This window comes from Suillus plorans, assembly GCF_016647745.1.
Source record: "Suillus plorans strain S12 chromosome Unknown HD556scaffold_94, whole genome shotgun sequence".
NCBI classification, from domain to species: Eukaryota; Fungi; Basidiomycota; class Agaricomycetes; order Boletales; family Suillaceae; genus Suillus; species Suillus plorans.
In genome coordinates, this window is record NW_024537478.1 from 142,806 (window position 1) to 160,689 (window position 17,884).

The 17,884-nt window shown below is 46.9% G+C and overlaps 6 protein-coding genes across 6 annotated transcripts; 3 read left to right on the plus strand and 3 right to left on the minus strand.

The window, feature by feature from the left end:
• Nucleotides 1-4: 4 nt before the first annotated feature.
• On the plus strand, nucleotides 5-853 carry HD556DRAFT_1449836 (uncharacterized protein; the record flags this gene model as incomplete). The annotated part of the gene is made up of 1 exon (XM_041307658.1): nucleotides 5-853. One exon carries the CDS (start codon nucleotides 5-7, stop codon nucleotides 851-853), a length of 849 nt encoding a protein of 282 aa, XP_041153794.1.
• A 4,131-nt stretch (nucleotides 854-4,984) lies between these two features.
• Nucleotides 4,985-5,775, plus strand: HD556DRAFT_1531122 (uncharacterized protein; the record flags this gene model as incomplete). Its single annotated transcript, XM_041309483.1, has 4 exons — nucleotides 4,985-5,114; nucleotides 5,166-5,409; nucleotides 5,465-5,516; nucleotides 5,581-5,775. The coding sequence occupies 4 exons, from the start codon at nucleotides 4,985-4,987 to the stop codon at nucleotides 5,773-5,775; spliced, it is 621 nt and encodes a 206-aa protein (XP_041153795.1).
• A 633-nt stretch (nucleotides 5,776-6,408) lies between these two features.
• Nucleotides 6,409-10,247, minus strand: HD556DRAFT_1449839 (uncharacterized protein; the record flags this gene model as incomplete). The annotated part of the gene is made up of 11 exons (XM_041307659.1): nucleotides 6,409-7,061; nucleotides 7,099-7,414; nucleotides 7,467-8,062; nucleotides 8,134-8,278; nucleotides 8,331-8,539; nucleotides 8,589-8,766; nucleotides 8,827-8,970; nucleotides 9,041-9,148; nucleotides 9,198-9,353; nucleotides 9,414-9,514; nucleotides 10,085-10,247. 11 exons carry the CDS (start codon nucleotides 10,245-10,247, stop codon nucleotides 6,409-6,411), a joined length of 2,769 nt encoding a protein of 922 aa, XP_041153796.1.
• Nucleotides 10,248-11,970: 1,723 nt separating this feature from the next.
• On the minus strand, nucleotides 11,971-12,351 carry HD556DRAFT_1449840 (uncharacterized protein; the record flags this gene model as incomplete). Its single annotated transcript, XM_041307660.1, has 1 exon — nucleotides 11,971-12,351. The coding sequence occupies one exon, from the start codon at nucleotides 12,349-12,351 to the stop codon at nucleotides 11,971-11,973; it is 381 nt and encodes a 126-aa protein (XP_041153797.1).
• A 2,307-nt stretch (nucleotides 12,352-14,658) lies between these two features.
• HD556DRAFT_1313582 (uncharacterized protein) lies at nucleotides 14,659-15,192 on the plus strand (the record flags this gene model as incomplete). The annotated part of the gene is made up of 1 exon (XM_041300806.1): nucleotides 14,659-15,192. One exon carries the CDS (start codon nucleotides 14,659-14,661, stop codon nucleotides 15,190-15,192), a length of 534 nt encoding a protein of 177 aa, XP_041153798.1.
• Nucleotides 15,193-15,540: 348 nt separating this feature from the next.
• Nucleotides 15,541-17,528, minus strand: HD556DRAFT_1507473 (uncharacterized protein; the record flags this gene model as incomplete). The annotated part of the gene is made up of 11 exons (XM_041309051.1): nucleotides 15,541-15,561; nucleotides 15,617-15,731; nucleotides 15,814-15,924; nucleotides 15,976-16,158; nucleotides 16,213-16,265; nucleotides 16,317-16,404; nucleotides 16,462-16,541; nucleotides 16,593-16,758; nucleotides 16,810-16,822; nucleotides 16,872-17,125; nucleotides 17,308-17,528. The coding sequence occupies 11 exons, from the start codon at nucleotides 17,526-17,528 to the stop codon at nucleotides 15,541-15,543; spliced, it is 1,305 nt and encodes a 434-aa protein (XP_041153799.1).
• Between the last annotated feature and the right edge of the window lie 356 nt (nucleotides 17,529-17,884).

A 17,884-nucleotide genomic window follows, 5' to 3' on the forward strand; every position in this document is an offset into this window, starting at 1 on the left:
GAACATGGATGATCCTCTAGATGCCGCATTTGTGACAGGGCTTTGCTATCTTCTGGCCCCAGTAGGCTGGCAGCCAGTCATAACAACCGTGCTCATACTTCTGTTCACTAGCCGTAACACTGTGCAGCCTTTCCTGGCAGTTTTTCCCAGATATGTAGCGCTAGCACTTGAGGAAGCCATCGAGAACTCGATTTTGGAGTATACTGCATGGCTGCTCAGCTGCTCAGTTGTCATGTACTCAATTGACTCATATTGGGAGAAACTCCCCATGGTCGTCCCCATCCTCATCTTTTCTGTGTGCCTCATCTCGCAATGGGCGAGTTGCTGCTGGCATCAGTCACACAGCAAGACGAACGTGCCGGTGCGAGATGTATTCGTCACAGTCGGTGACCGTCATCCAGATTTGCTGTCTTTGGACCACCCGTTATCTGAACTGGTCGTGAATACCAAAGCTGAGCTTGCAAAGGCTCATTCCCTCCTTTCCAATTTTGCTGCTGCTTCTGTGAATATACGCGGACCTCTTGATACCGCCTGGGCTGTCCAAAAATTCTCCCGCCTCATTGGCAATCGACGGTCACAGATCGTTCGGTTCATGTCTCCTTGGCGATTCAATCCAAATAGTCCAATCTTTCCCCCTCCTCTTGGTCCGCGCTATGCAATGCTTCGTAGTGAAGCGGACATCCCGGACATCCCGTGGCTATCGCCCGTTCCTAGTGCGATATGGATTGATAGACGATTGGCAAACATGTGGGAAGATGAAAGACGGACTGAACCCCCGGGATATAATGAGTATGCCCTCTCTTTTTTATCTCGGCTGTTCGATGTACTTAATGACGATTCTAAGCCAATGTGATCTCTTCTCAAGGCCGCTATTTGTCATGAGATGTTAAATTCAATCCTTTTGGACGTCGAGAAGATCGGACACCTTCCAGATGATGATTAAGCTTGTACTACTATCACGGAGGAATATGGATCGTTCCCGTTGTCTCATCTATATGATCAGTTGTAGATATTTGGCGCCCGGTAAGATACTGAACTCTGTGTACTTCTATATCTTTCCCTTGCTTTTCGGACATCATCTTCCGACGGCGGTTGTTCTACTGGGAGCTCTGCTACGATATCTTTCAGCACTAAGATCATGTCATCGTGCGTGACAGGATTTTCCGGGAAAGTGGCAGACTTGCCACCATTGGGTTTAATTTTTAAGGAGCCCGGAGGCGACAGCTTTGAGGCGAGATTTGCAAGACCTTTCACAATAGGCGGATGGTTGAAGTAATCTGAAAAGCACGCACTGCAGGTGGAAGTCCAGTCCTCCACCTGGAATCTCTCCTGAGATTTCTAGCTAATGGGAAGGCAGGCAATATGGCTGCAGCCAGCTGGGTACGCAGCTAGGTAGTACCGTGCGTTTTTAGCTATAAGGCCCGATAAAATTGATGCAAATGGAAAGCATGACCCAGAGGAATGATTTCAGATCGTGTCTTCGTCGCGGCGAACAACTCTTGTGCCACAATATTTCTGTTGCTAAGTTAGCGAGTACATGAGACACAATTGACGGACCTTGATCAAGAGTAGAAGACGAGTTTTGTTCAAGTCTGCGTCCACGTACATGAATGCGAGGTCAAACGCTTTCATCGCATCCCGGAGCTGTCGTTGTCCATAGTGGGCGATGCCGTGTGAAATACAACCGATCAAGGATGGCTGTATACTGATACTCTATATCACCATATGACTTAGCCTGTTTTAAAAGGTCACGATGAGAACACTATCTCACTTTTAATGCATCATCAAGTGCGCGGTCCCAATTGGCTTTTCTCGCCATGACAAACGAGCGATTCGCATAAGAGTTGTAATCATTGCCATCAGCGCCGATATTTTGTGTTAACAACCTGTCAGCAATAGACAAGTCGCCGGTTATGCACGCATTGCGGGTTGTCGTGTCTATGACGAGGATCTGCATCACGTATGGTCAAATTGCGTGGTAAGAGTGAAGGTTTAAAACAAGCCTCGCAAATGGACTGTTGAGCCTTGGCATCAAGATCAAGGATTAACATCATGATGCAAGACGACCCGACTGTAAATGAACGGGAACTCACACTATTTGCCGCATGTTCTTTCAAAGTGTCTTCCCGTAATGCATTCTTGTAAGAAATGAGATAAAGAAAGGACGGAAATGAACGGAATCTCACATCTATCGCCTTGTCCTTGAGAACGTCCTCCAATGAAGGCACTGCCCACTTTGAGATCATAAAATCTTTTCCGCCACTCAGGATATACTTGCTATCTGTGGAGGAGGCGACACAATACACCTCTTTGGTGTGTTTGAATATGGCGACAGTTTGTCGATCCGAAAGCCGCCAAAGGCGAACCTGGTGGTCGTCAGATCCGGACATGAGAAGGGTGCCAGTAGGATTGAAGGCAATCATGAATATATTCCCAGCATGGCCCTTGCAGGGCTCACCAACCTGGTTCCAGGTCGATGAATCCCATATCCTTATGGTAGGATCAGCATGAGTACCAGCCGAAATAAGCTGTTTGCCATCGGGTGTCCATGCTAATGAGTAATTATATGCCCCGTTGAACGCAGAGTGACCCTCGAACTTTGCGATGCAATCCATCTTGCCTGGGTTCCATATTTGGATATTTGATGTAGTTGCGATGGCCAGACATTCACCAGACGGTGAATACCGAACATAGAGGACTTCAGCGCCACAGCTGATTGGATTTCCTTGCACTTGCCATGTTTTGGTATTCCAGAGCTCCACCGTGGTGTCAAATGAGCCGCTCGCCAGTAATGTGCTGTCTGGGGAAAAATCAAGCGACCATATCCGTTTGGAGTGGACTTTGATGGGCTGGGTCCAGGGTGAGAGATTCGCCATCTCTGTTCCAGGCTATGAGCTCTCCACTGAAATCACCGCTTGCCATGAATTGCCCGTCTCTTGATACTGCAACTTCTTGTATGCCGGAACGATGCCCTCCATTATCTTCAATGCAACACCGTCTTTTAAGTCCCACAGACGAAGCGTCTTGTCGTACGAGCCCGTCACCATACGGCGTCTATCGGGAAAGACTGCCGCTTCCCAAATAGTATCTTTATGACCTTGAAATATTTGACTGGGCGTGGTGATTCGAATGGCGGGGTGTTCCACTTCCATCATTCTTTCCGGGGTGGATGGTGTTGAAAACAACTTGCTTGTAGGTGTCTTGATCTAAGTTCCAGAGGTACCGGGTCTTTTTCTACTTCTGCACAGCTCAACATCATTAGACGCCCAGGACACGAGGCCTGAAGCCTATGATACTCTGAATCTCCGTTACTTATCAGTGCACGAATCAGATCACAGGTATGTTTACTGATTGTCGACTCATACCATGACCTGATGTAACTGGACCAAGACACACAAGAGCGAAAATTACAAATTGAAAAGCTGTAAAGTTGGAAAGGCGTGAATTACTTACAGTACTAGTAGTAAATGACTCTGACCTACGCTGAGCACCCATATTATATGAACAAGCTGATGACTGTCTCAACGATTCACACAGAATCGCACTCCCCTGGACCCCAGTCGACGCGTACGAAAAAGCAGCACTTATGTAATTAAGTTTAAATTTGAGAAGTCCCAATTCAGGAGTCCTGGCTTGTATACAAAAGACGACAGATCTACTGGTCACGAGTCTCAACTTGTACAGCATCCCTAGTAGCGGTGCATGTGCATTGTGCACCCAGTCCCCGACTCCGTCACGATTATAGTATATCTTTCCACCCATCCTAGTTTTCTAATCTGTACAACTAGGACAACTTCAACAAAGCACCTCCAAGCATGTTTAGCTAACAAGTTGTCATACTTATGAACAACACAAATTTCCTTTTTGTTCCCTCTAGAACACATGGATACGCATACTAATTGTTTAGGTCTCATGGCTACCAATATCATGGTCATACTGATTGTGGCGATACAAGCGCTGAATATTGAATGGTGGTATATCTACTAGCACGAACGCTATTGTTAATATCTCCAACTTATCTCCCACTAGCTCACACCCCCATCCCTCGAATACTATGACTGTAGTCTTAAATGATCCCAGTTGGTGGCCAATAATCAATTCAAATATTTCTTTCAGCTACTGGGCCGGTTCGTCGTATCAGTCGGCCGTGTCTCTTGATCTAACATTGACTTATGATCATATCGCAGTCGCTGCGGCGTTGTGGTGGTATACGAGTGGGTGAGCAGGATAGTGTTCGAGTTCTGTTGAGATTCTCATGGTAATTCCAGTACTAACGCTCGGACAAGAGGTAGGTCGATGTTGTCGCTGGAGCAGTCAACTCGCTAAGAATGATGTCATAGATTGAACTAATCTGGGTAGGTGGCAGAGTCTCATATCGGAGGAAATACAAGGAGATCACACTGATTTCACGACAGAGGCAACATTGGTCCCTCATGACCGTGCTGTATTTTGCTGTTCGTACCTCATATTGTGCTATCATGATAGCATGGTTGGTAGTCGTACTGACTCCAAATTGTTTTAGACACGTTACATTGGACTACCGTATTCTGTGTATGTTCGGAGGCCAACATAATAGCGTTGTGCTAACAGCCCATCTCTCATCACCAGTATCAGCGTTCTGCGTACGTCTCTTGTACGCTGTGTTCACTTCTTCTGATTGGCGGAACACAGTAATTATGCCATCGGTGTCACTGACTGATACAGTGAGTATTGCGCGACCACCTCTCATCCAATGAATATACTCATATGTAGGGGTGAGTGAGATTCCAACCATTGAACTTGACTCGACATAACGATTCAATAGGTGTGAGTCTGAGTGTTTGGTTTTAGTACGAGGCTGATCACTAATTCGGTGTTTTAGGCAATATTATGATCTACGCAAGAAATGGGACAAATGTGCTCATAGCTGCCATATTGTGCGGTAAGTTACCCAACTGCAACACCTCAGTGATATTGACTCGACTGAAACATGATGCAAGTCATCATGATTGCTCGGTTGCATGCCATGTATCAGAGATCTAGAACGATGCTTATTTTCCTTGTTATTATTTTCCTGGCTGTAAACATCACCTGTGGAGTAATCGCGGCAATAGTACTCGAGCAACTCGTAGGGGGTAAGCTTTACTTATTGACCTGAAGAACGCAGCTCATTGTATGAACACCAGAGGAGTTCATACTCTCTGGCACGTATATGTGCGATTTTGGATATCGGGAGGATCTCAACTCAGAGCTTCTGATTTCAATGATTTGGGTGCTCAACACTGTTTGGGAGGTCCTAGCACTGTGCCTTTCAGTCTGGATTGTTGTAAAACATTTCCGTGACCTGCGACGACTCAGCCCATCGACAGGACTGGCCATCGGGGAGTGTTTCAGAGTGCTGATAAAATCTCACGTGCTTTATTTTGCGAGGTGAGCTTGTCGTGCGAATTTGGTTATATTTTTTCTCAAGTTTCGCACATGCTAGCTTTGTTTGTGTCTCTTGCCTCGAACTTTTGGTTCTCTCTCCAGAGATCTCGGTGCGCCGACCTGTTGCTAAAATCTGCTTATAACCACTGCTTATCATTACTGTCTGATTTACAGACTATGGGAGCTGATATACTCATCGATGCTCTTCAAATTTTTTTGGCCGTGCAGATGTTTGTGCTGGGACCACGCCTCATCCTTAGTGTTCGAGAATATCATGCTAAGCTCGTAGCCAACTCCGACGCAGAGACTAGCATGAATTCGATTGTCTTCCAGGACCGTGCACATGTACCAACTAGCAGTACTGTGTAGGGAAATACATACCGACTGTTCTGCAGGGAGGAGAAATTTGGTCGAGGGTCCGTCGTAGTTTTATGTAACATATGGTGTTTCGTTATATTTAAGACGAGGCTTATGTAGGTAAACCTATTATTCCTTGTATACTACTGGAATGAAGTAGCTGGCCACCCAAACTTGTACCAAGCAAACTGAATTATCCGGAACGTCTAGCGATCAACCCAGTCCGAATACTACAGTACAACGAGAATTAGTATAAGCCGCCTGGACAGCTGATTCACATCAGAGTCGCACTGGAGTAGCATTTACCAATGCAACTACAAGATACGTGTCAGATCTGCATCAGGGTCGCTGCGATGCTCTGTTCAATGGAGTCCACTCTGCTAAGTATGACCGTTAGAGTAACGCGCTCAACGATACAGACATGCATACATGCACCCGTTGCCATCACCATTCCCGTATAATCCATCTGGGCTATTCGTCTTGATGAATTACGAGGGGAAAATAAGTGGATTGCAGAGTGACAGCATGTCGTAGACAAAGGTTCGTATAAATGCCTACCTGAAGCATTGAAATACATGGTTTAATCGGTAGATACCTACACCATGACATCATCCTGTAATAAATCTATATGCATACACATAGCTGCTAGCTACAATATCTCGAGTATCTTGACGTCCACCATGTCCTGAGCAAAAGCCGTGTCGTCAACTTGTGCAATGATGGCACGATCTGATGCGACTCTCTGTATTCTCCCCCACGCTGCTGCGCTAGCAAAAATGCACTAAAACGCTGTCCAAGGCGAACGATCAATCGCAACGCTCGCTCGCCCGATTCCAAATCAACCGGCTTCTCTGCTTCAAGGGACCCGCCAGGTGAATCCTGCAATGGAGACCCAGGCGCAGACCAATAGGATTCCTCGCTCTGCGTGTCGTCTCCAATGTCAGGCAGCCTAGCTGCCAAGCCTAACAGCTCCGCAAAATCAGGCAGCTCGAGGAGATCACGATCCCATGGACGGACGAGTAAGAACGTCTGCCGTGTGGAAAATGTCCACGAAGATGGAATAAGTTTGTCCTCCGTGGTGATTGACAGGTCGTGAAGACCGTCTGCCTTGACCTGATACGTGCTGTGTGAATCTTGGTCTGAGTATGACTCCGTTTCACTGCCGTGACACGAAATGCTATGCAAGGCAGATGCAGTCTGCAGTTCGCGAAACGAGGAGCGTTCATCTGATCGAGAAGGGTATAAAGCTTTGAAGCTGATTCCATAGCCTCGGTGTTTCGCAGTAAAGAGACCGAAGTCTGAATCGCATCTTCAGACAGAGATGGCAGGGTGTACGGTGGTGCTTTGTATGAAGTAATGTCGGCTGGTAGACAGCTATTGAATTCAGATGATTCCCCACCCAGTCCAGGGCACTGATGTCGCCCGACTGAGCTATGACCTCCTGCAAGAGCCTCCCGAGCGCCTTTTGCTTCTTCTCGCCATAAATGACAGGTAGGTTGACGCCGAAGATACCAAACAATGAGTATGCAATATCTTCCGGCCACGTGGTAACACGCGCTGACACCCATTGGAGTTTCTCCCGGGCGTTTCTCATCCCCGGACGGAAGGCAACAAGGGTTCGTGCATCTATTCCCGTCACATCTCCCATCTCCTGCATGATTGTAAGAGAATCTTTGTGGTTGGGAGAGCGATCGTCGAGATACAACGACCAATCCTTCTGGTAAAAGAGTACAAACATTGAAGCCAGAATTCTTGAACTGTCCATCCTCGCGTATTCCAAGCGCTGCTGCGAGTGCCAGACTGCGACGAAGTGGAACATCCGACAGGTAGATGATGGTAGTGCTGAGTGGCGATACCAGAAACATGGAGTTGACCGATTGTTGGACCTCGACGTTGTTAGTCTGGTCGATGCAACAGGTATCAATCCATGCCCAACAATACCCTTTATCACGAGCAGTTCTACAGAATGACTGCAACTTTGCGATGCCACCGATTGGATCCAAGTCGTACACCACCTTGTTCTGGATGTCATGCAGTGATGGCTCCGTCACTTCCCACCTATGCGATAGCATGACATAACGGAAGTACGTCGACACCACATCTTGATGCGCTCCATTTGAAAGTCCGGATGTTTCGTGGTGGATGACAAAAGTTCTTTGTACACTGTGCTTGTTCTGAAGGCATTGATCTGTGCCTCGCGGTTGCATAAGCGCCCAGTGGAGGTGTTGATTAGACGGTGCGGGGTGTTGTCGAGCTGACCTTAATGCTGTCTTCAATAGCATGTTCTGCTTCGGATGGACTAATATACTGTTGGCGCAAGTCTGGACAGAGAGTCAACAATGTTTGAAAGATGTGTTATTTGAGGCGTACTTCTTGTTTCTGTATCGGGAGCACTTTCCAACTTGGAGAGCATGGTTGAGAGCGCCTCGATGGCTTCATCATATCTATGTGCGCCATGAAGCACCGCATGCTTCAACTGATATCCAAAGTAAGATGAAGGGTCGAGTTCAATGACCTGCGTATCACCAAAATTAGCGTTGAGTACGAAACAGTAATTGTCATCCCACCTTTTCCGCATCGAGGAGTGCATCGTTCCATAGCATTTTTCCCGACCTCGCTTTACTGCGGTTTGCAAAGGTGGTATGGGTTGCAAAGTCGAGATCGATCGCTGCGGAGTAAAGCTCGATAGCCTTGTCGTAATTACCCGCAGCGAGGGCTTCATCTCCGCCCACAGCGAGGTCAGTCACTCCATCAGCAGCATAGACAACATTGCAATCTTGCTTGAAATCTGAGTGAGATAAGGATGGGAGTCATACGAGGTTTACATCGAGAAGACTCGCCAGTGGACCAATCAAGGCAGCGTGCTTTTGTAGCCTCATCAGCCCTATCCATCATGTATCGGTATGCTTTGATGGCTTCTGGAAGTCTACCTGCCCGAAGGAGCGCATCGCACCAATTCTGATGTGCATTTCGCCACAAAGACCGCAGATCCCACCCAAATAACTAGAAAAAGCACAGTGAGGCGACAAAAAAGAAATTCCGGTTGCATTTCAATCAACCTACCACCACGAAGACATCGTATCTAGAGTGGATGGCCGACACAGACGAGAAATCAATAGTGTTGACAGCAGCAGTGAAGTGGCCAGCCGCCTCGTTGTGACGTGCGTCATGTGATGCATTCTTTCCCAGTTGGACGTGTAGATAAGCCTGGAGTGCGAGGTTCGCAAAATCAGCATCGATGCATGAATCTGGAGTTGATTGTGTCAGGAGCACTCACTTCCACGACACCACAGGCAAGAGAATTTGGATTAGGACGAGTGGTAGCTAGCTCTTGGACGCGCAGAATCGCCTCGTCATGTTGATTTGCATTGAAAAGGGCGATGGCCTAATGGTTGTTGTGTGAGTAGTGAGTACGTAAGACACAATTGACATACCTTAATCAAGAGTAGAAGACGAGTTTTATTCAAGTCTGCATCCACGTGCATGAACGCGATGTCAAATGCTTTCATCGCGTCCCGGAACTGTTTTTTTCCACAGTGGGCGATGCCCTTGGATATACAGCCCATCAAGGATGGCTTGATACTGATGCTCTGCATTGCCATATAAGTTAGTCTGTTTTGAAAAGGTCAGGACGAAATGGTGCATCTCACTTTGAGCGCGTCATCAAGTGCGTGGTCCCAGTCTGAATTTCTTGCCTTGACAAACGAACGATTCGCATGAGACTTGTAGTCATTGTCATCGGCGGCGATATCTTGTGTTAACAGTTTGTCAGCAGTGAGCAAGTCTCCGGCTATGCATGCATCGCGGGCCGTCGTGTTGATGGCGAGGATCTGCATCACGCACGATCAAATTGTGTGGTAAGAATGAAGGTTAGAAACACACCTCGCAATCAGGGTTTGAGCATTGGCATCGAGATTGAGGATCAATAAGCAAGGAGACGAGCAAAGAACAAGAACTCACATTATTTGCCGCATGTTCCTTCAAAGTGTCTTCCTGTAATGCATCCTCGGAGAAAATAAGATGAAGAAGGGATGAAAAATACACAGAATCTTACATCTGTTGCCTGGTCCTGAGAACATCCTCTAGCGAAGGTACTGCCCACTTGAGATAATATGATCTTTCCTCCACTCAGGATGTACTTGCCATCCATGGAGAAGGCGACGCAACACACCCTTCGGTGTGTTTGAATATGGCAATGGTTTGTTGATCCGAAAGCCGCCAAAGGTGAACCTGGTGGTCTCAGACGCGGACGCGAAAGAGTGCCGGCAGGGTTGAGGGCAATCATGATAGCCTCAGCATGGCCCTTGCAGGGCTCACCGACCTGCTTCCAGGTCGACGAATCCCAGATCCTTATGGTGGACAACATGAGTACCAGCCGAAAGAAGCTGTTTGCCATCGGGTGTCCACGCTAATGCCTGATTCCATGCTTCATACGCAAAGTGACCCTGGAACTTTGCGATGCAATCCTCTTGCTTGGATTCCATATTTGGATATTTGACGAGGTTGCGATGGCAAGATATTCACCAGATGGTGAATACCGAACACAGAGAACTTGAGCACCACAACTGATTGGACTTCCTTGCACCTGCCATGTTTTGTGCTCCAGAGCTCCACGTGGCGTCAATGAGCTACTCGCTAGCAATGTGCTGTCTGGGGAAAAGTTGACCGATAATATCAGTTTGGAGTGGACTTTGATGGGCTGGGTGAGAGATTCGCCGTCTCTGTTCCAGGCTATGACCTCTCCACTACGATCACCGCTTGCTATCCATTTCCCATCTCTTGATACTGCAAGTCCATACACTGCGTCGGAATGCCCCTCCATTATCTTCAATAAAACACCGTCTTCTAAGTCCCAAAGACGAAGAGTCTTGTCGTACGAGGACGTCACCATGGCGTCTATCGGGAGGACTGCGACTCTTAAGACACTATTTGATGACCTTGAAATGTTCGATTGGGGGTGACGATTCGAATGACGGGGTGTTCTGCTTCCGTCATTCTGCTCGAGGTGGATGGTGTTGAGCACAACTTGCTAGAGAGACTGCGGGCGTCCTGAATCTTAATCTCAGTTTGAGAGGTGCGTGTACCGGGCCTTTTTGTGCTTCGTGTATCATTAGACGCCTAGGACACGTGTATGATGTTCGGAATCTCCCCTTATCAGTGCACACCGGATCAGGTCACAGATATGTTTAGATTCTACTGGTGTAACAACAAAGTGGACCCAAGATGCACAAGAACGAAATTGCAAATTGAAAAGCTGTAAAGTCACTTACTCGTAAATGACAGTAGTGGACCTCATGTCGACACCGAGTGACAATAGTGCCAGAGTGTAAGGCGGCTATACGAGTTCGAAGGGAATTGTTCGAGTACGAAGTAGATAGGCAATAGTTGGGACGATGATGATGACAAGTACGCGACTGACGAATGAAACGATGATAGACTTGGGACGAGCTAGATGGAGCGGCTGTTCAGAGACGTTCTGAGGACACTTGGAGCGGGGAATCACTGCGTTAGATTCTGCTATCGAAAATGAGAGTACATGCGCCGTATATATACGTTTGAACGAGTTGACTAGTCCTGAAGGAGCGTGAAGAGCGTATGGTAGAGTGAAAGAAAGACTGGAAAGGAATGGCGAGAAAAAGGGTCCAGTTGGTAAGTGTACTGTAAAGCGATGAAAGAGAAAGGAAAAGATCAGGGATGTATCCTCGCTGCTCGGACGCGAAGCGTGAAGCTTCTTCGCGTCAGTGAGTCACGTGGAACGTCGGATGGATTCAAGCGTCTATCTAAAGTTGCGGTTGGCGCGTAAAGGATACTAGTCCACACCCGTTCTGCCTTCGGCACAGGAAGCAAAAAAGAGTGCTTCGCACTCTTTTTTTAGCTTCCTGGCCTCAGCCTCATCCCAATAATTCAGAAGGCTCCTGATGAGCATTGTTCCTTCGTCACAGGAAGCCAAGGAGGGCTGCGCCCTCCTTTGGCTTCCTGGCCTCAGGCTGCATCCTAATAAATTGTACATTTTGAATAATTTTGAAATACATTTATGAGCAGCTTTTCAAAAAAACTCAAAGTACAATCTATCACACCACATAAAAGTATATAGTACATAAGATCAGTCCATTCTATGTTTTTTGAGCAGGATTTTGACAAATGTAAAGATACAATCTACTACACAACATAAAATTACAAAATATGTAACAGTATCATTGAATGTATTTATTTTCCCATTTTTCCCTGCCCCCCATCTCCCATTGTGTCCCATGTCCTCCCATCCTCCCGTCTCCCGTCTCCCGTCTCCCGTCTCCCGTCTCCCGTCTCCCGTCTCCCGTCTCCCGTCTCCCGTCTCCCGTCTCCGTCTCCCGTCTCCCGTCTCCCGTCTCCCGTCTCCGTCTCCCATCTCCCGTCTCCCGTCTCCCGATCTCCCGTCTCCCGTTTTTCCATCCTACCATCTCCTGTTCTCCCATTTTTGAGTCTCTCCCATTCTCCCTGTTTCCTGTTCCCAATTTTCTGTCCTCCCATCTCCCATTCTCCAGTTTCTGAGTCTACATTCACTGCAGGCATTTCCTCATGTTCCTCCACCAAACATCCAAAAAACATTGAATTAGAAGATAGAAATTTCCTTGCATTTTGTGTATCAAAACATTGAAAAAAAATAATGAATGTATTAAAGATTTTCTGTATGCAAGACATAATATAAAAATGTGTCATTTTCCCTCGGGAAACAGTCAATATTTTTCACTCATCATTCTTCAAATAACAATTTACAATCATGTTAAATTTTTTGCCTCTGTTTTTCCAATGTTCTGTGCATCAAAAATCTCAATTACTTCATCCTGTTCACCATATGTTTGATCCAAGAACATTGAAAAATCATATAACAAATAATAAAATATATTTTGACAATGTTTTGTTCAGGAAAAGCAAAGAAACTTTCAAACATTCATTTGTATATTTGGTAAGAGGAAATTTATGAAACATGCCTCATGTTTTGTAAGAATAAATAAATGATGTTTGCAGTATATTCCTGCTGCACAACACTTGAAAAACATTTATTATGTTCAGAGAAAAAAAAAGAAACATGATTGCAGGATACTCTGCCTCAGAACATGCACAAATTATATATTTTTTTCTGCACACAATACATGGAAAATTATCCTTGAAGGAACATGATCAATTTTTGCATCATGTCCCGCACACAGAAAATCATTGAAACATGAAATTTTTTTTTTCAATGTTTTGACAAGTCCCACACAGAAAATCATTGAAACATGAATTATGTTTTTTCAATATTTTGACAGGTCCCACACAGAAAATCATTGAAACATGAATTATTATTTTTTTCAATGTTTTGACAGGTCCCACACAGAAAATCATTGAAACATGAATTATTATTTTTTTCAATGTTTCGACAGACAAAATGAAGGTACAAGATGTCAAGGAGCAAAAGCAGCTAGTTGTGCATAAGAAAGGCCAACTTAAAGGATTCATCAATTTTCTGTGTCCCATGGGCCATGACATGCAAGATCCAACAAACAGTGGGCATTTGTACAACTACTAGTAAAAAAACTCAACTTTTGACCTCTACATGTGCAGGGTAGCTACTTCTCTACATATTTGCACCACTATGTGGTATTCATTCAGATCACAAATGTTAAAAGTGCATTGTTCAATTATTAAAGAAAGTCACCATGAAAAGCCTGAACGGACGGCACCGCAAGCAGACAGCGGTTCATAATTCAGCTTTCATGTCAACATTTGACGAGCCTGATGTAGTACATGAAGTCTCCCACTCATTCGAGACCCATGGATGGGCGGAGGTGGACAGGAGAAAAAGGCAGGCTTCTTGCACTTACATGAAGGTGTGCGGGGATGGGAGAGAAAGTGCGGCGCCTTCAGACTTCAGGTGCGTGCACCATTATACTGGAGATGTATCCATCTTCCAAAGACAGGTCAATCGGCAGAATCAACACTGTCAGGATCAGAGCCAAGCCCACCGCTGCTGGCAACGGACGAACGCGGAAAAAAAGAACGAAACGCGAAGGAACAACGCAGGAAAACAACAAACGCGAAAAAAAACGCGGACAAACGAGTGAACGTAAGGACAAACGCGACAAAAAGACGCGGACAAACGAGTGAACGTAAGGATAAACGAGGGAACGCAAGGACAAACGAACGAACGCGAAAAAAAACGCGGACAAACGAGTCAACGCAAGGACAAACGAGGGAACGCACGGGCAAACGCGAAAAAAAATGCGGACAAACGAGGGAACGCGGGAACAAACGAGGGAACGGGTTGCTGATCACGATCCACATTATTGGAATAGTTGGGGCAGTAGGGCCAGGCAGCCTCTTGAGGTGGGAGGTAGATAGGGTCCCTGGTTTTCAAACGAGTCAACGCAAGGACAAACGAGGGAACGCACCGTCAAACGAGTGAACGCGGGGACAAACGAGTCGACGCGAGGACGAACGAACGAACGCGAGGATAAACGCGGACAAGATAACTCAGAGGACGTTACCAACATAGTGTTTGATAGCCAAATGCGAAAAAAAAATGGGGACAAACGAAGGACCGCAAGGACAAACGAACAAACGCGAAAAATAAACGCGGACAAACGAGTCAACGCAAGGACAAACGAACGAACACGATGATAAACGCGAAAAAAAATACGGACAAACGAGGGAACGCAAGGACAAACGAGTGAGCGCAAGGACAAACGAACAACTGCGAGGACAAACGAACGAACGCGAGGATAAACGCGAAAAAAACGCGGACAAACGAGTCAACGCAAGAACAAACGAACAAACGCGAGAAAAAAACGCAGACAAAGGAGGGAACGCAAGGATAAACGAACGAACGCGAAAAAAAACGCGGACAAACCAGGGAACGCAAGCACAAACGAACAAATGCGAGGACAAACGAACGAACGCGAGAAAAAAACGCGGGCAAACGAGGGAACGCACGAGCAAACGAGTGAACGCGAGAAAAAAACGCGGACAGAGGAGTCAACGCAAGGGCAAACGCGAAAAAAAAAATTGCGGGTAAACGAACGAACGCGAGAAAAAAACGCGGACAAACGAGGGAACGCAGGAGCAAACGAGTCAACGCGAGGACAAACGAACAAACGCAAGGACAAACGCGGAAAAATAATAACCAGGAGGCGCCCCGCCTCCTCGGCGCAGCGAGGAGGTGGGGCGCAAAAACGCGGACAAACAAGCGAACCAACGCAAGAACAAACGAGTCAACGCAAGGACGAACGAACCAATGCAAGAACAAACGAACAAACGCGAGGACAAACGGGTCAACGCAAGGACAAACGAGTCAACGCGAGAACAAACGAACGAACGCGAGGACAAACAGGTCAACGCAAGGGCCAACGAGTCAACGCAAGGACGAACGAACAAACGCAAGGACAAACGAGTCAACGCAAGGACGAATGAACAAACGCAAGGACAAACGAGTCAACGCAAGGACAAACGAGAGAACGCAAGAACAAACGAGTCAACGCGAGGGCAAACGAGAGAACGCACGAGCAAACGAGTCAACGCGAGAACAAACGAACGAACGCGAGGGCAAACGAGGAAGCGCAAGGGCAAACGAGTAAAAATAAGTTTCGGCTTCCTGACGATATGGTTTATAGGAGACCGGACCTGCGATGGGAGTTTGATTGACATCCAATAGAAAAATGATGCAAGGTAGCTCATACCAATAGTTCACTGTTGGTACGTCGACTGGTTTCTCACAGGCGAAGGAATACAGTTAAAAAAATCACCATCCAGATAGGACGATTAATACGAACGTGTAAAGGGCTGTAGAGGACAATGGTTAGAGGTTGAATGACGGCAGGACCCGAGTTGAACGTACATTGTAATACACGCTCTGTCCACCAACATGGAAAAGAACAGTTGAGAAATTGCTGTATGCTAGTTGGAGAGCATAGTCGATTCCCCACAGGGCGGCCCTGAAGCTGTCGCTTAACCTGGGAAAACCTCCGCAAGATGCTGTATTGGTTTCTGACACGATGAAGGGCTTTCCAACGGATTGCGCATAAGCGGGAGCACCAGGGAACAATGGTCTTTCCGGCTTGGTGTGTCAGGAAGGTCGGCAACATCTCTGGGCCAGTGCGTGGAGTTCCTATGCCGAACTGGGCATCACAATTATCGGTGGGATACCTTCACGATTATGAGCCAGAAGACGATGATGATGAATAATTTGTGATTCACCTTTCAACACCCAGCGCAGCAAGGTTTTGGTTGAAGTCTGTGGCGAACCCGGTTTCCCAGATATCCGTTGGGCTCCACATGCCAGCCAGATTGGGGCCAATGAGCAGATCTTTGTTGGGGATATTAGAGTCTGCGTTCATTGCGTCGATGAGAAGACCGAATTCATCCTTGTAATCCTGAGGGCTATGAGACTGCAAAAAGGTTAACAATCAATACGGAGTCAGGCCAAAAAAATACCTTACATCCGGCCGATGACCGTGCCTTGAGTAAAGATCAGGTTCATTGCCGCCCTAAAGCAAAAGCAATCAGAGACTGTCGTATTATACGTTAGATTCCCTGACCTGTAGACCAATCAGATAATTTCCGAGCATCGCCTCTCCGACTTCAGCGATCTGCAAGCGCCAATGCTGAGTGTCATTGAACGGCACACTGCGCAAGAAGGTCAGTGACAACAAGAGTATTATCATGTATCGCATACCCATGTACCAATAGACATTAGTGAGTGCAGATATCTCGGCCATCATTTTGATGATCTCAGTTGCGAAGACAAGGGGCAGCGTTGCCGTCTTGGGGGTGTTCAGTCTCAGGATAATCGAGTAAAGAAAAAAAGCACTTACAGGGTTGGCTATGCCTGCGTAGTCCTTCTCGAGAGCTGCACCGTCCGGGGTACTGGCCACTAGGGTAGCGGTCTCTTGAGTATTACCACCGACACGAACCCTAACGCTGCCCCCGCGTTGTCGCAGGTTGGCCATAAGGTTGAGAAACGGGACTTGGAGGAAAGAACTGGCAATCGAGGTAAATGCTATAGTACTTCTTGGCAACTGAATTAGTTACCTGTTCAGCCCGACTACAAGATATGTTCAGTGGATGCACATGCGAGTGAACAAAATACTTACGGACTTGTGTCGTAACACCAAACTCTATACTGAAGCCAAAGAATGAGCCTTGCTGTTGAATTGAAACTCCCGAGACATCTCCGCTCTGCAGGTCGGAGGTCCATGTTGAACTGGGTGGGTGGGGGAGGACTAGGTGGGGGCGGTGGTTATAATATCGTTCGGTCATATGAAGCTGAGCCCGTATATGAGGCAGAGGCAGCCGTCGTAGTCCCAAACGGTGATTGGACATGCGGACCACAGGCAGTGACAGCTGCCTGAGCAAGGCCGAAGGAAAAGAATAACGAATGGACGAGGAGAAGATGCATTTCAACGAAATGTCTAAAGTAATAATAAAAATTGCATCAGCTACTTGTAGATCATTTAGTAAGTGTGAAGGAGTATCAGTTCCTCTAGATGGCGATTCCACACGACACCGTCGGAAGGGAGTTGGACATACCAGACTTGCTCAGCGCTGAACTCATCCGGTACCAGCCTTTCCATTATTGTTGACCGGTAAATGCTCCAACATTTGTCTTCACCTGGTTCATCGAAATCGTATCGTGCCACAATCCCAGGGTTGGTAAACCCAGTCAGGAACACGACAAAGTGCGACTGTGCTCGGCGGCCATTGACTTCTGTAGCACCAACGAAATCTGGAGCAAGCTGTTTGCCCTCCATTGAGTAGAGATATAATTCATCGACGACCTGCAGTCCAGACGCGGAAAAACGAGTGAACGTGAGGGCGAACGAACGAACGCAAGGGTAAACGAGCGAACGCGGGGACAAACGCGACAAAAAGATGCGGACAAACGAGTGAACGTGAGGACGAACAAACAAACGCGAGGACAAACGCGAAAAAAAAAAGCGAACAAACGAACAAACGAACAAACGCGAGGACGAACAACGAACCCAAGGGCAAACGATGTGACCTTGTCGCAGGTGGGTTAGGCGCCCAATCGAAGGTGGTCGAGCCTGACTATCGTATTGTGTGTCAGACGTGTTCCGGTGTCATTTCCGCTTCGAACGAAGTCGAC